The sequence below is a fragment of a genome, unplaced genomic scaffold (genome assembly GCF_019419815.1).
Source record: "Pyrus x bretschneideri cultivar Hongxiangsu unplaced genomic scaffold, Pyrus_bretschneideri_v1 Contig34, whole genome shotgun sequence".
Classification (NCBI taxonomy): domain Eukaryota; kingdom Viridiplantae; phylum Streptophyta; class Magnoliopsida; order Rosales; family Rosaceae; genus Pyrus; species Pyrus x bretschneideri.
The window spans coordinates 2,240,272-2,255,037 of record NW_025999657.1 but is presented as its reverse complement, the minus strand read 5'-3'; the positions used below and the strand labels follow the sequence as shown (position 1 = coordinate 2,255,037).

At 40.6% G+C, this 14,766-nt stretch overlaps 1 protein-coding gene across 1 annotated transcript; it reads left to right on the top strand.

Moving 5' to 3' along the window:
• The first annotated feature begins 10,650 nt into the window (after positions 1-10,650).
• On the top strand, positions 10,651-14,136 carry LOC103935851 (gibberellin 20 oxidase 1-like). Its single transcript, XM_009345658.2, has 3 exons — positions 10,651-11,141; positions 13,195-13,522; positions 13,882-14,136. Exons 1-3 carry the CDS (start codon positions 10,651-10,653, stop codon positions 14,134-14,136), a joined length of 1,074 nt encoding a protein of 357 aa, XP_009343933.2.
• Positions 14,137-14,766: the final 630 nt, after the last annotated feature.

The window sequence follows — 14,766 nt, the reverse complement described above, 5'->3', positions numbered from 1 at the left end:
TCCAACGATCTTCATTCCCGATAAGTAAACTATTTAGTCTTTCGGCTGCTTTGTGTTTTTGCGAGACTGCTCTTCAATTTATTAATCATCTTTCTCCATTCTTGCAGATTCAGAATTTGGCTTGATTCCTAAAGCTTCTCCAAATGTGAAGAAGGTACATAAAGCCCTTGGTATCCCTTTTGAGTACCACGAGTGGCGTTGGCTACTTAGTCCTCTTCGCCAAAAGAAAGGTGGGCTACCCCTGAGATAGGAGATAAAGCAAATCAAGGCTGAAGTGTTGGCTCATCTGATCACTGTAAGCCATAGACTTTTTCTGCTCCTCGCGAAGGTTCGCTGACTGCCTCCATGCTTGTGATTGACTTGCCAAGGGGAAGAAAGAGGCGGCTGCTAGATTTGTTCCTGTGATGTCTGTAGTCCTGAATGTGGCTGGTTTGATTGCTGACATAATTGCTTAGCATAGAAGTTCTGTCGTGCCCCTAGTGCCGAAATTCTTGCCTAAACGTCTGTTTAGGGCTAAGTCTAGTTCACATTCGGAGAGACTTGCTACTATGAAGAGCAATAAGGTGCCTTTGCCTACTAAAATGGCACCAAAATCTGTTCTCTTTGCTGTTGAGACCGATTCATCTGCTAAAAAGAAAGATACTGCTTGTATGGGTAGTTTTGAGAAATCCACCAAATCTGCTTCTGGAAAAGCTGCTGAGATTTGTGCATTCTTGAAACCAGATTTGCTTGAAGACATAGATGTGTGTGCCAAGTTTGTTAGTGACATCAAAGGGGTTGTTAGCCCAAGTTCATTTGCGAAGCACATAACTAAGTATATAAGGATTGCTCTACTGGCTATGATGTAGAAGACGGTGATTCTAGCAGCCGAGTCTATGCTCCTTGATCAATAAGACACCAAGGCCACCAAGGAAGTGGCAAGAACTGTGGCAGTCGAAGCTTATTCCTTGACCGAGAAAATCAAGAAGTTGGAATCTGAGCTTGTTGCTTTGAAAGGGTCTAATATCTATGCCCCACTTCTCTACAGCTTGAGACCACATGCCAAGAGATCGTGCACTTAAAGACTAGGCTTCATGTGATCTAAGTAAATTATTAAAGTGCAAAAAAGGAAATCAGATATTACATACCTCAGATTCAAGATCTTGAGTGTGCCATCTCTGAATTCCGCTCCACTGCTTACGTAAAGGATGAAGAACTAATCACTACTTACAACCAAGTGATCCACTTCAAGAAGGTCGTTGATAGGCTTGAGCCTCAAGTGTTGAAACTCCAAGGTGCTTTGAAGATCAACGACAATCTGAAGAAGGAAGTGGAGGAATTGCAATGCGTCTGTGCTGGTATGTTCGAGGAGAACGAAGAGTTAAAGGGTGAAAAGGTTGGGTTCGAAGCTTCGTTTACTTAGAGTCAGGCCGATTTCTACAAGCTGGGTTATATAGACCATTTATTTGGGTAACCGTCTGATTTTGAGTTTTTTGGTAAATACTTTGAGACCTTCTCTATTTCTCCGGAAAACTTGCTCCTTTTTACTTTCGAGGCTTCCATTAGTGAAATAGTCGGAGAAGTTGATGCCTGGGCTGAAGCAGCCAGAGGTAAAGCGTCAAATGGTGCTACTACTGAGGGCGTCGCGGCTGCTGAAAATGTGGCGACTGAGTAGTCGTGGAATGTCCAAGTTGCTAAGGAGTAGTCTTCTCTGTAGTCTTCAGGATTTTCTTTTTTTTTTCCTTGTTGCTTTTTGCTTTACTTGAACTCCTTTGATCTTTGCTAGTTGTTTATCAATATTGCTAAAAAATTTAATAAACTTGTTTCTTTCGCATTTCTCCACCTTTGCTTCTTTAGTTCGTGCCTTAACGTTAAACTTTATAGACCAGTGGTATGCATGCTACTTTTCTATAAGTAAACAGACCTGCGTAGCCCACGCAGCCATGGGTGTTGGTGTAGAACTTTTGCAAGGTTGTTAACCGTAGGGTCGGCAGCCGAACGTCTTACTTATAGAAGCAAACGAGTCCACATGACCACTGGGCTGTTAACTTTGACTTTCTTCAATTCCGTAGGTCGCACAACGAGTATCATAACACTTTAGGATATGGTGTAAGTCGTTCCGTGCTTTGGCAAAAATGAAGTCCATCGACTACGTAGCATGTCGGTGGTGGATGAAGCTTCATATATGCACACTAACTTATTTAACCTTTCACAGAAACGTGCGGTTGTATAAGTTTAGTGCAGCTTACTGCTCGAAAGGCAAGTCGTAGGCAGTCTTCTGGAAACTGTAGGTTACCTTAGTGCACTCGGTAGCAACTTTAGGGTTCCAAAGTTGCCGTTCATAGGGCATACTACGTAATGTGCCCCCTTTGTCTTTAGGGCCCAGTTCCCTATGGATTAAGCCAAGAGACGCAAAATCCTTCAGTTAGCTAGGCCTTGAAAAAGACCATTGCGGTTACTTCTAGGAATTTCGGCACAAACCATACTAAAGCAGCCTGATTCATCCACGTTTGGATATTCGGAATGTAGAGTATATCCTCCCGCTTTGGAGAGTAGACCCATGTGGGTGTCGAGGGATTAGTTTACCCTCTCGCACTGGAGAGTATGGTTGATCCTTCGGGGGGTTCAAATTCCTGAGATGAGTCCTTAAAAAATGCGCGATCTTCTTTTTGAAGTGCATGAGAGATAAGTTGTTGTAGACATGTAGTCAAGCCAAGTTGTAAATTACTTCTGAATTCATCATTGAAAAAAAAGAGTGAAACGAAAGAAAACTTAGCTGTAAAGTAGAGACTGCATAACAACTGGATAATTTTCAGCTCGTGAAGTGGTGCCCGTTGAGCTGCTTGAGTTCTTCGGGCTTTGATGTAGTGGGAGGTCACACATGGTACTTCCTCTAATTGTAGGCGTTCCACTGTTTTTCGATCTTTTTCTCGTTCATGGTGGCGAGAGTGTAATTACCCTTACCGCCTACTCTGCTGATCTTGTATAGACCTTCCCAGATGAGATCCATCTTTTTGAAGCCTTCTTTGCAAGCAATGATGAAGGCTTTTCTTAGGACCAGATCTTCGAGTTGGAATTGCCGGATCTTGGCCCTTTTGTTGTAGCTGGAAATGACCTGCTGCTGGTAGGCCGCGATGCGGGATGGTCTGCTTGCGCTTCTCCTTTGCCAGATCTAAGCTTGTGGCCATCTCCTTATTATTCTGCTCAATGCTTAGTAGCAGTGTGATGATACTTGGCACGATGAAATTAGGAGTAATGATTACTTCTGAACCAAATGCCGAAGAAAAAGGAGTTTCACCAGTGGCGCATCATTTAGTGGTGCGATACGCCCACAAACATCCGGGGAGTTCGTCTGGCCATTTCCCTTCTTGTTAGAAAGGGACTTCTTGAGGCAGTCGAGAATCCTCTTGTTAGATGCTTCAGCATGCTCATTGCCTTGAGGATATCTCAGCGTGGACATGTGATGCTTGATGACATACTTTTAAAAGAACTTCGCCAAATTTTTACCCACGAATTACAGGCCGTTGTCGGTGACAATAGATTGAGAAATGCCAAATCGGAAAATAATCTTCCTCCATATGAAGCGTTCTATATCAGCTTGAGTCGTGGCCGTCATGGGCTTTACTTCTACCCATTTGGTGAAGTAATCGGTTGCCACGATCATCATGCCCCTGCACTCAATAGCAGGGGGCATTAGCCCTACCAAGTCAATTGCCCACTGCATGAACGGCTAAGGATTCGTCTGCAGGTGTAACTTGCTGGTACCGGCTTGTAGCGTTGGCAGCGGTTGCCTTTTTGTACTAACTCTTTTGCGTCTTGATGTATGGTAGGCCAATAGTAGCCTGTGTTAAGAGCCTTCTACGCTAAGGATCGACCTTCGGAGTGATTTCCACAAACATCTTCATGGATTGAGCTTAGAACCTTTAGGTCGTCGGGAGGCACGTGTAGGATCTTCGAACGAGAATGCCATTCCACATGTAGTAGCGAGCCACCTTTATTTGGAGTTTCTAAACTCTAACCTTTTTGTGGGGAGTGTGCCATTGACCAGGTAGTCTATAATATAACTTTGCCAATTGGGAGTTATACTAAGATGTGACACCTTGGCTGCCGGTTCCGCCTTTATGCTGAGTTTGTCTAAATACTCCACCGGAATAGAGCGTTTGAGTTAGTGGTCGAGAGCAGAGCCTAGACCGGCTAGCGCGTCCGTGTGGACGTTGTCTGCTCGCGGAACTTGAGTGAGAATGTAAGTCTGAAATGCCTAAAGTTGCTTGCATATATTTTCTAAGTATTGCGCCATCCTCGAATGTTTTTTCGTGTACTCCCAGTAATCTGTCTGATGATTAGCTGGGAATTTGAATGAATTGCGAACTTTTTCACCGCCAAGTCTTTTGCCATTTGGAGGCCTACTAGTAGGGCCTTGTACTCTGCTTCATTGTTGGATGCTTTGAAGCCTAGAGTGATCGCCTGCTCGAACATTGAACCATCTGCGATGACAAGGACCACGCCTGCTCCCGAGCCTTTATAGTTAGATGCATCATTGGCATGCAAATGCCAGAAGTCTCTACTGAGGAAGCAGGCGCGGCTAAGGTGTGGTCGGTTGCTTCTGGGGTGCCGTTAGGCCGCTTTGTTATGTCACCTAGGCTAGGTGTGAATTCTGCTATGAAGTCCACCAAGGCTTGGGCCTTTATCACCGTGCGAGGTCAGTAAACTAAACCATATTGGCCAAGTTCCAACGCCAATTTCATCACTCGTTGAGAAGCGTCCAAACCATGTAAGATTGATCGCAGAGGATACTAAGTCATGATGATGACTGTATGAGCTTGAAAGTATGGTCTAAGCTTCAGACCTGCAACAACTAGCAGCAAAATTAATTTCTCGATCTTTGGATATCTAGTTTCGCATCAAGAAGAGCTTTATAAGTGTAGAATACAGGTAGTTGGGCCCCGCAGCTCTTCTTGTATAAGGGCAAAGCTTACTGCTACTTCAGAGACAACCAAGTAAATGTATAAGTCTTTCGCTGCTCTGGCTTTGATAGTAAAGAAGGTGATGTAAGATATTTCTTCAGGTCTTGGAAAGCTCTTTCGCACTCATCATCCCATTTGTCTCGTTATGCCCTATTGATGGCCTTGAAAAAGGGTTTGCATTGATCGGTGGACCACAAGAGAAAGCGGTTAAGGGAGGCTACTCGTTTAGTCAAGCTTTAGATCTCCTTCAAGGTAGTCGGAGATTTTATCTTTAGGATCGCTCAGATTTGCTTGAGATGTGCTTCGATTCCTCGTTGGGTTACTAAGTACCTAGGAATCAGCCTAAAAATACTCCAAATGTGCACTTGGCGGGATTGAGCTTCATCTTGTATCTTCTAAGGATGTCAAAAGTTTCCGCCAAGTTACTGATGTGATCGGATCGCTGCTTGCCCTTCATTATGATGTTATCGACATAGACCTCCATGGTTACTCCAATTTGCTTCTTGAACATCATGTTTACTAACCTTTGATGAGTGGCCCCTGCGTTCTTGAGGCCAAATGGCATAACCTTGTAATAGTAGGTACCTCGCTTGATCACAAACGCGGTTTTTTCTTCAGCGTCCTCTTTGGGTTTCCATCCTATCTCGTCTACTAGCACATTGGTTTGGACGCCATCTTCTTAATCCGCTTACTGTAATTGCTATTTGGTAGTTTTATCGTCCATTCGGACCTTGGTAGCCTCTATGGGGGTAAAGGTTTTCTTCTTTGATTCCTTCAATACGTGCATAATGCATCGTCGAGATGGGGCCTGGTCAAACTTGATTTCTCTAACTCATTCTCCAGGGATGTGGAATCGAATTTTTTGATACTTGACGGAAGTGACGATGTCCAGCTTTATCAGCCAAGGTCTTCCAAGAATCTCATTGTAGGGAGATGGGTCTCTTACGATCGTGAATGTTTGCTTTGAGACAATTGGCGGTGTTTTCACATCAAGTGTGATGTGCCCGATGGCAGTCGAGGTGTGCCCTTTGAATCAGGTGAGTACCTCCACTAGGCGTATAATTGTGTTTTCCAGGCCTATCTTTTGAACTACTGAGAGTTGAAGTAGGTTGATCGCACTTCCGTTGTCAACCATCATTATGTTAACTATAGCATAGGCAAGTTGGACAAATACTACTAGTGCATCGTCGTGTAAGAAGTTGACGCTCTTGGCATCCTGCTCGATGAAGCCAACAATGGGTCCAGGTTGGGTATCGACTGTTTGGACCCGTATGATTAGTAGAGCCTGCTGGATTTTCCTCTTTTTGGAGTTGTTGGAGGCCCCCAAGTGTTCCGATTTGGCGAAAATGCTATTGATCCGAATCGTCTTGGTTGATGGCTCTTTGTCGACATCTGCGTTCCTTCTAGGCTATGCAATTGGCTTGTCCAAGTATCTATCGACTTTGCCTTCTATCATGAGCTTCTTTAGGTAGTTCTTCCAAGTGTAGCAATCGTTCTTTATGTGACCGGGACCCTGGTGGAATGCACAGTACTTGGTGTGATCCAACTTGGAAGTATCTCCATTTAATTGCTTCAGCAACTTGAACCATGGCTCATTCTTGATGTAGCAAAAGATTTGGTGGATCAGGATTGAGAACTTGGAGTAGTTCTTGGTCATCGGGCCTTCTTTGGTCATAAGTCGGTCCTTACGCTTGGCTTCCTGCCTGTTTTTGTTGTACTGCTTCTTATCCTCCTTCTTTTGAGCCATTGCTGACTTTTTTCGAGGCTGCTCGGGTGCCTTGTCTGCTCATCGAGCCTCGTCCTAAAGTGCATGCTTCTTTGCCAGAACGAAAAAGTCTGCCAGGGTTAAATCTTCTTTCATGATCAATTCTCCAAATAGTGGGTGCTCTACTGAGAGTCATTTTTGGAATGCTGCACTTGCTATTGAGTTATCGTATCCGACTATCTTCGCTTTCTCTGCTTTGAACCTCTTCACGTAGTCGCGGAGCAACTCGTTCTTTTTCACGTTGAACAAGTGGTTGGACTTTTTTTTTATCGAGTGGTATGATGAGTATTCTTTGGTGAAAACCAAGGAAAGATCATCAAAACTCTGGATGGATTGTGGTGGTAGGGTGTGGAACCAATCTTACGCCTCGCTTTGTAAAATGATGGCAAATATCTTGCACATAAGACCATCGTTGTTTCGCTAAAGGACCATCGTGCTTCTGTAATGCTTCTAGTGCCTTTCTGAATCTCCATCTCCTTTAAAAGATGTGAAATGTGGCATGCTAAACTTGCGTAGAGGCTTTGCCTGCTCGATCTGGTTCATGAAGGGTAACTTGCTCATATTGGTAATGTCCCGTCGAAATGCTTCGTTAGTTACTTTATTGCGTTGGAAATCACGCAACCGCTCATTTAAAAACCTCTTTACCTCTTCCTAAATATGCCTATGTTAGGGCTAGTGGAGCTCTTGACTGCCTCCAGTGTTAACCTGCTAGTCTAGGCTGCTCTTCTACGTGTTCGGCTCATCTATGCAGCAACGACGGTGCATGTGGTTCATTGTTAGCAAGCGAGGGAATTCTTCAAAGGTTGCTGGTTGAACTTGAGCCGAACTGAGTGACTGCTTCTTTCCATCCTTCATGCTGCTTACTCTAATGTAAGGTGGAGGATACTCCTTACGGGCCTAGCCGCAAATGAACACTTCGCCTGGAAGGTTACTCATGTTGACTATCGAAGTGTGGCCCCAATCATGAATGTATGCTTGTGTGTGGGCCTAGTTGAGAGTGCATGCTCCTCTGCGCACTAAGATGAGAGTATACGATATCTCAGGGGCCCAATCGAGAGTGTACACTGCCCAAATGCTTGGTTTGGGGTTGATCAAGTGGTTGCTTGTCGAGATGCTGCTGGAAAGGTTCTTCGTCTGCCCTTGTCCTATTTCAGGACACCTTGTTTGGGGCACGTTGCACGGTGCACTACAAGAGCTGATTCACCAAGGTCGTTTGCTGTTCGAGGGCGCTCGTCAACTCTATAACTGTCGAGACAAGTGTTGTTCTCTATTTAGGTTGGCAGAGCTCGGAAGGAATGCGTCTCCTTGAGTGGTGGAAGTGTGGTAGACTACAGGTGCGAGATTTGAGTTGGGAAATGTCAAATCCACGAAGAAATGCGATGAAATGCCCCCGGTTCAATTGTCGATCCGGAAACTTGAAGCCGAGAAGGTTGGAGCGGTCTTCGATTGATTTGGGTTGCTTGGAAGGCCACGGGAGTGGGTTGGGCCACTAGAATGGGTTGCTCGGTGTGCGGTGCATGTGGGTGCGAGACTAGAGCTTGGCTAGGCAACGTGTTGGCCTTACGTTGGGCTTGAGTGGCTCGAGCCGGCTCGCCTTGGCCTTGGGCGGTGTGGGCTTGAATGGCATGGCTTAGGTCATGGTTGTGGCGTCGTGGGCCTTGCCGAGGGTGGAGGTTTTCAAATTTCTCATCATTGTACTCTTCTTTTACGTTTATTCAAAGAATTTTTACTAAAAAAATTCTAGGAACAAGAACGTACAAAAAATCTACAAATGAATAAGAAAACGAAAAACCTTGAATGCGAGAGTCTTCTACGAGTATGTGACTCAATTCTCAATGAAAGCACCAATTTGTGGATGCAAATTTCCACCTTCTTCTTCTTGGACAAAATTGCACCTATGAAACAATTAACATCTTAGGTCAAGGCCAAGAGTCTCACGTGCCCACGATGAATTTGGAGGGGGGCAGCTTGGGCCAAAGAACCTCTGATGCCAAAGTTAGAATTTGAGGGAAAAATGTTTAGAGAAATTCAGAGAATTTAGCAAAAGAGTTGGAATTAGGTTTTTGGAGAAATGAGATGGTATTTATAGGAGTGTGGCCGGCCCCTTTGGGAAAAAAAGAAAAAATATAAATATTTATTACCTGAAACTTTTTGTGGAGCCAAAAATAATTGAGAAAAATATGAAGGCAACACATGGATTCTTGAGTTAAAAAGACAAAATTACCTTCAAGCCGCACTGGAACTCCCACGCGCTAGCAGCAGACAATCACAACTCAATCAAGGTCAAAAGTGATCAAAATAGGTATTTATTCAAAACCTATTTGATCCATCCTCATCAAATCCTCCCCACAAGGTAACCGCCAAAATATTTATTCAAAATAGGATTAATTACCTAAATTAATTGATTAATTTCCTAATTGATTGCAAGATACTATTTGGCATAATATCTTGCAATTACACCCAAAAACCACCAAATGTGGCCGGTTCCCTATATTTATTTTTTTTCATCTTCATTTAAACTAATATTTTAATGTACAGAAAAAATCAGCGGCAAATAAAGGAAATCAGGACAAGAAGTTGTACGAGCACCATTCCAGTTCTTGAACTCTATCATACCTAGTCGAGGAATGGCGGGAAGCTAAGGAGAAGTTCTCAAAAGTGGTGGTTTGGGTATAGACCCACGCCAATTATGGCAACAAGGTCGCAGATGGGATTTTTGTAAATATTTTTTTTGTAACTTTCAATTATAACTTTTATTACTGTAATTATGGTTTAAATTGTAATTAATCTAACTTCGTAATCTTTGTTTTTTTTTTATAAGCTTCAATGGTATAGAAGAAGGATGATTACCTCACCAATCTCTCCTAGTAGCATCCTAACATGCCTGTGGAAAAGCTGGCACCTGACCCAAAGGTGTCTCTCCAGGTGCTGATGGACGGGGTTGGCCGAAGGAAGGGCAAGGAAGTCTACGGCCTAGGAGAGGGTTGGGTTCAGGAAGTTAAGTCTTGTTCTTCATCGAGTTCCACTACAATGACTGAGACCGATTCCAGACTTAGCAAGTAGAGGAGGAGCTGGCACGCCAAAGGGAATTAGTCCATCAATACTTCAAAACCATATCCCAAAGCTTATCAGCTTTTGGCTTTACGATTCACCGTCCTGCCTGAGCTTGTGCCGCCATTCCAAGAGATCCCTAGCAGTTGTCCCAGCAATGACCAAACCCTACCATAGTTTACAATTTCTTTTTTCTTTTTTTCTTTTTGTAATATATTTGGATGAACAATTTTTTTTGGGTTGTATATATTTATTTCCATTTTTGCAATATGTTGTTCTTAAGTTGCCCGACGGAAAAGTCGTCTCTTAAACTCATATCTTTCAACGGCTCTGTCCGTCGAAATATCTTACAACAATATTTAAATACGACATGCTAACCAGTTCCTTTCCGTCGGTTAAGCAATTCTCCGTTGCGTGAATTAGTTCATAACCGGCAAATGTATTCATCGGGCAATATCTTAAACGACGGATCTATTTTTCTTGTAGTGACACACAACTTAAAAATCAAAATCCAATGGCCAAATGGACGGCTAACAAATCCCATTTTTTCTACAAGTTCATTTCTTTAGTTGGAATCCTAGTTATCTCCAATGATCTCGAAGGAATCTCATGTTTTTTTCCCACTAAAAGACAGCCTCATCATATATACCTAGGCAACAATGATACTTTGAATCCAAGAAATTTTTTTGTCCAACCCATTGAATCTTCTTGGAAGCTACAATCAACAACAATTTATCACACTTAACAAAGCATACTATATGGCTACAAAAAGAAGCATTTAGATAAACAATCCCAAAACTGCTGCATATATCACCCTTTGGCAAAATCTGCTGCATACAGCAAAAAAAATAGCACGCTTTTGCGAAACTCTAATTTCTCTGAGATTTTGGCATGGCTTTGCAGAGTGAAGAACAATATGTTGAGTCACTCTCCATGGGACAAAAACTAATTGTGAAGAATTTTATTTGGTCGAAAGAAGAATGGCCAGCCATAAACCACGAAGACTTTGCAGATACAGATGACATCCCTGTCATAAGTCTCCAAGGTATTTTGGATGGGAGGAAAAACCCAGACTACGAGAAGGTGTGCCGAGTGATGGTGAGTGCTTGTGAGAAGTGGGGGTTCTTCAAGTTAGTGGATCATGGGGTTGCTTTGGAGATCATAGAGAATTTCATAGGGAGTTTAAATGGGCTGTTTGACCTTCCAATGGAGAAGAAAGTGAAGGGTGTCAGATCAGCTACTTTACCACTGGGTTACTGTGCCACAAACCCTGATTATGAAAAAAATTTACCTTGGGCAGAGATCTTACAGTTACTTCAGTCCCCTCAACAGGTAGTTGCATTTGCAACTAAAGTTTTTGGTGATCAACACCAGCAATTTAGGTAAGATTTTCATACCATACATACTTGAATTTTTAGATCATGTATGGTTTAATTAGCAGTACATTAATTAGAGATATTGTCTATTTGTTCCATATTTGCTGGCCACCTCTTTCAATACATGTGGTAAAATAGTTCTGTTCTTTAATCAACAAACTGTTGCCCATATGTTACTTTAAATCTCCTCCAACAAAGTAAAGGCTAAGTGCTCCTATACCAAAATGGTTATGAAAATTTTCTTTATTCTTTAGTAGTTGTTTAAGATGATTGCTAAAATGATTGCTTAAGTGCATGTGAGTGATTTCTAACTGTAAATGTATGTGAATTCTATAAGAAAATTGCAACAAAGGTTTTTGGTGGCCAACAAATCACAAATTTAGGTAAGATTTTCATACATATATATCATATAGTTTGAATTCTTAGGTCATGTATGATATTTAATGGTTTTAACAGTTGATCAATTAGAGGTAATTAATACAAAAAAAACTTACCACCTCTCTCAATATGTATGGCGAAAATAGTTTTTTGGTTTTCTACAAACTGTTGTCCTTGTTGTCCATGTAATTCAAGTTAAAATCTCCTCTCCAATAAAGTGAAAGTTAAATATGGCTATACCAAATGGTTATTGGAACTATAATTTTATTCGTTAGTAACAGTTTAAGATGATTGCTTAAAGGGTGGTGTCATCCACACACTTTTGTTATCCTTCGCACACTTTTTATTAATTCATGTCCTTTGATCTTTAATTCATTCAACCCAATGATCGACAATCAAGAGGTGTGTGAAAGGTAAAAAGAGATGTGTAGATAACACCACACTTGCTAAAATGTCATTCAAACGCACGTGAGTGATTTCTGACGATAAATGTATGTATATTCAATAAAATCTCGTCATTCAATACTATAGTGTGGTGGTATTCTTCTTCACTTGGAAGTGAGAGGCCTTAGGTTTGAATCTCGTGAATGGCGAATTCAATACCAAATTAGGTTGCCCATTATGTGGCTTAGCCGAACTGCCAAACTCCCCCTCCTTTAGTGTAAAAATATCGATGTACTAAAAAAAAAAAAAAAAAAACCCACATGCATCAATGACCTGAAATCAATCATGCACCAACACACGACTGGCCTAGCTAGCATTTTTCTTAGACATGTTATTCATATCGTTTTTTCCATGTTCGTGTCATACCTAATATTTTAACAGGCCGTGTTGTGTAATACCCGTTAAATTAAACGTGTAATATGACCATACCCGTAATCTACACATTAATATTAAGGGGTAATATGACTCGATGCGTTACCTGTTAAAGAAAATATATTTTAAAACAATAAATAATCAAATGAAAAGCATAATACTAAATTAGTATATACATACCACATCGTCACATTCAAAACATAAAAACACATTTGTCATTCAAATATTATATATTACAAAATATCAAATGTTCAAAGGATTTGCAAAATCAAGGGAGCTATGTTTCAAGGTTGTGGAGTCTAAACGACGATGTAAGTGTAACCGATGTCTACTCATGGAGGAATGATGCAATCACAAGTGTTTATATATTGTTTCACATTTTTCACACTTGTAGGTCTGCCTTCTTGCTTATACTAATACTATACTAGTTGATTTTAATTTTGGACTAGAGGTCAAGTAAAATTTATCATAGTAATGACAATAAAAAACTCTCATAATAAAAATAAATAAATAAAACTTAATTTTCTTAACTTATATAGAATAATAACACCATAATACATATTTAATATACAATATATACACTATGGCTATTTAGTTTTATAATAAGTATTTTTAGTAGTTAAACTTTGAAATTATAAAAATAATTTTTTTTCTTAATGAATCGAAATGGGTTACCTGCATGTGTATCCGTTAAGGACTTATTATTAACGGGTTCTTAATGAGTCATCCGATAACGACTCGATTAATAATCGTGTTGATCTAAAGCCTATTATTTTCGTATTATTTTTGGATCGTATAAGAAATTGTCAAGTCTAACTTTTCTTCGTATAGTTTAACTCAAATCAATGTTTGGAATATGTATCAGCAATGCAATGATTGGTTACTTGAATGCACTGGACAATTTGGGAATGACAATTTTGGAGATGTTAGCTCATGGACTGGGCCTTCCAGACAACTTTTTCACAAAGAACTTTGAGGAAAAAGAGGCTACCATGATCAGGGTCAACAGATATCCTCCTTGTCCCCTCCCTGAAAAATGTCTTGGGCTTGGGAGCCATTCAGACCCACATACATTAACCATATTGTTACAAGATGATGTTGGCGGCCTGCAAGTTCTGACAAGTGACGACAAATGGATTGGAATCCGTCCTGTTCAAAATTCTTTCATCATCAACATCGGTGATACCCTTGAAGTACCTCTCTCTCTCTCTCTCTCTCTCTCTCTCTCTCTCTCTCTCAAGCAATTGTATGCACATATACATTTAGCAGTAATGTTCCCTTACTAGAAAAACGCTAATGTTGTGAGGCTGTAATCTGGATTACACCTTTTTTTTTTAAAGGAAAACTTATGAAAAAAATTTGAAAATTTTGAGTTTTAACGATAAGGACAAAATAAAGGGTAAAGTGAATAGTACCATGATTGAATTTTTAGTGTAAAAATATGATTTTTCGTTAAAATAAACAGTACCGAGAGTTTTTTTTGTTAAACTTCCCGTTTTTTAAAGTTCAGTTTTTGTACAAAGTTGTAACTGTATGTGTAATTTTCTTGCAGGCTTGGACTAATGGGAAGCTGAGGAGTGTAGTGCATAGAGCAGTGGTTAACAAGGAGAAGAATAGGCTATCAGCAGCATATTTCATGAGCCCCCGTAATTCTGCCCTCATTGACTGCCCTCTTGAGCTCATGGATGCAAAAACCAACCCTAGAAAGTATGTGCCCTTTACTTGGGGAAATTTCCGAAAGCAACTTTTGGTTCAAAAGAGGGTTGTTGGTAAAACTGCCCTAGAAAGATACCTAATATCCAAATGAAGATAATAGTTTGAAACCTAGGAGGACCAAAAGTTTAGACTTATGATATATTAGATGTCTAATACAGGTTTAGTCAATCTGTATTAGTAGTTTGGCTTTTATTAAAAATGGAGTTCACACTGTAATCTACAAAATATGACGCGATTTCTTGTACCATGCCAACATGCCTTGCTTACCAAGCAAAAAGAAAGAATAAAATTATGAAGATTGCTTTCACACATAAATCAATTTTTGTGTTCATGTAATTAATAATTTCAGTAATACGAAAGGGCCTTTTTCCTATTTGAACGTAATGTCAAAGAATGGAAAATTTCCAATTTTCCAATATATCAAACCAAATGGAAATCTGTCTTATTAGCTAACAACTATTGAACAATAATATATATACAGATCTAGATCTATCAATTGTGTCACTAAACAAGACATATATTATATAAAATATAAATAAGGTCTTCTTATATCATTCCCTTACCTGTACGGAATATATTATGCAGTCTTATAGAATGAAAATCCACATAATGCAAAATTGTCAACTCATCGCCCAAATAACTAAACAGGAAATCAAATGAAGACTAATAAGGTTTTAGGATTTGGTCGAACCCTCTCGCTCAACCGTGTGGCTTCTACTTT

Bases quoted from the DNA above. Each gene is read 5' to 3' on its own strand.
- LOC103935851 (XM_009345658.2), top strand. From the start codon at position 10,651: ATGGCTTTGCAGAGTGAAGAACAATATGTTGAGTCACTCTCCATGGGA. The intron at 11,142-13,194 runs GTAAGATTTTCA...AATATGTATCAG, and splicing joins GATCAACACCAGCAATTTAG to CAATGCAATGATTGGTTACT. The intron at 13,523-13,881 runs GTACCTCTCTCT...ATTTTCTTGCAG, and splicing joins ACATCGGTGATACCCTTGAA to GCTTGGACTAATGGGAAGCT.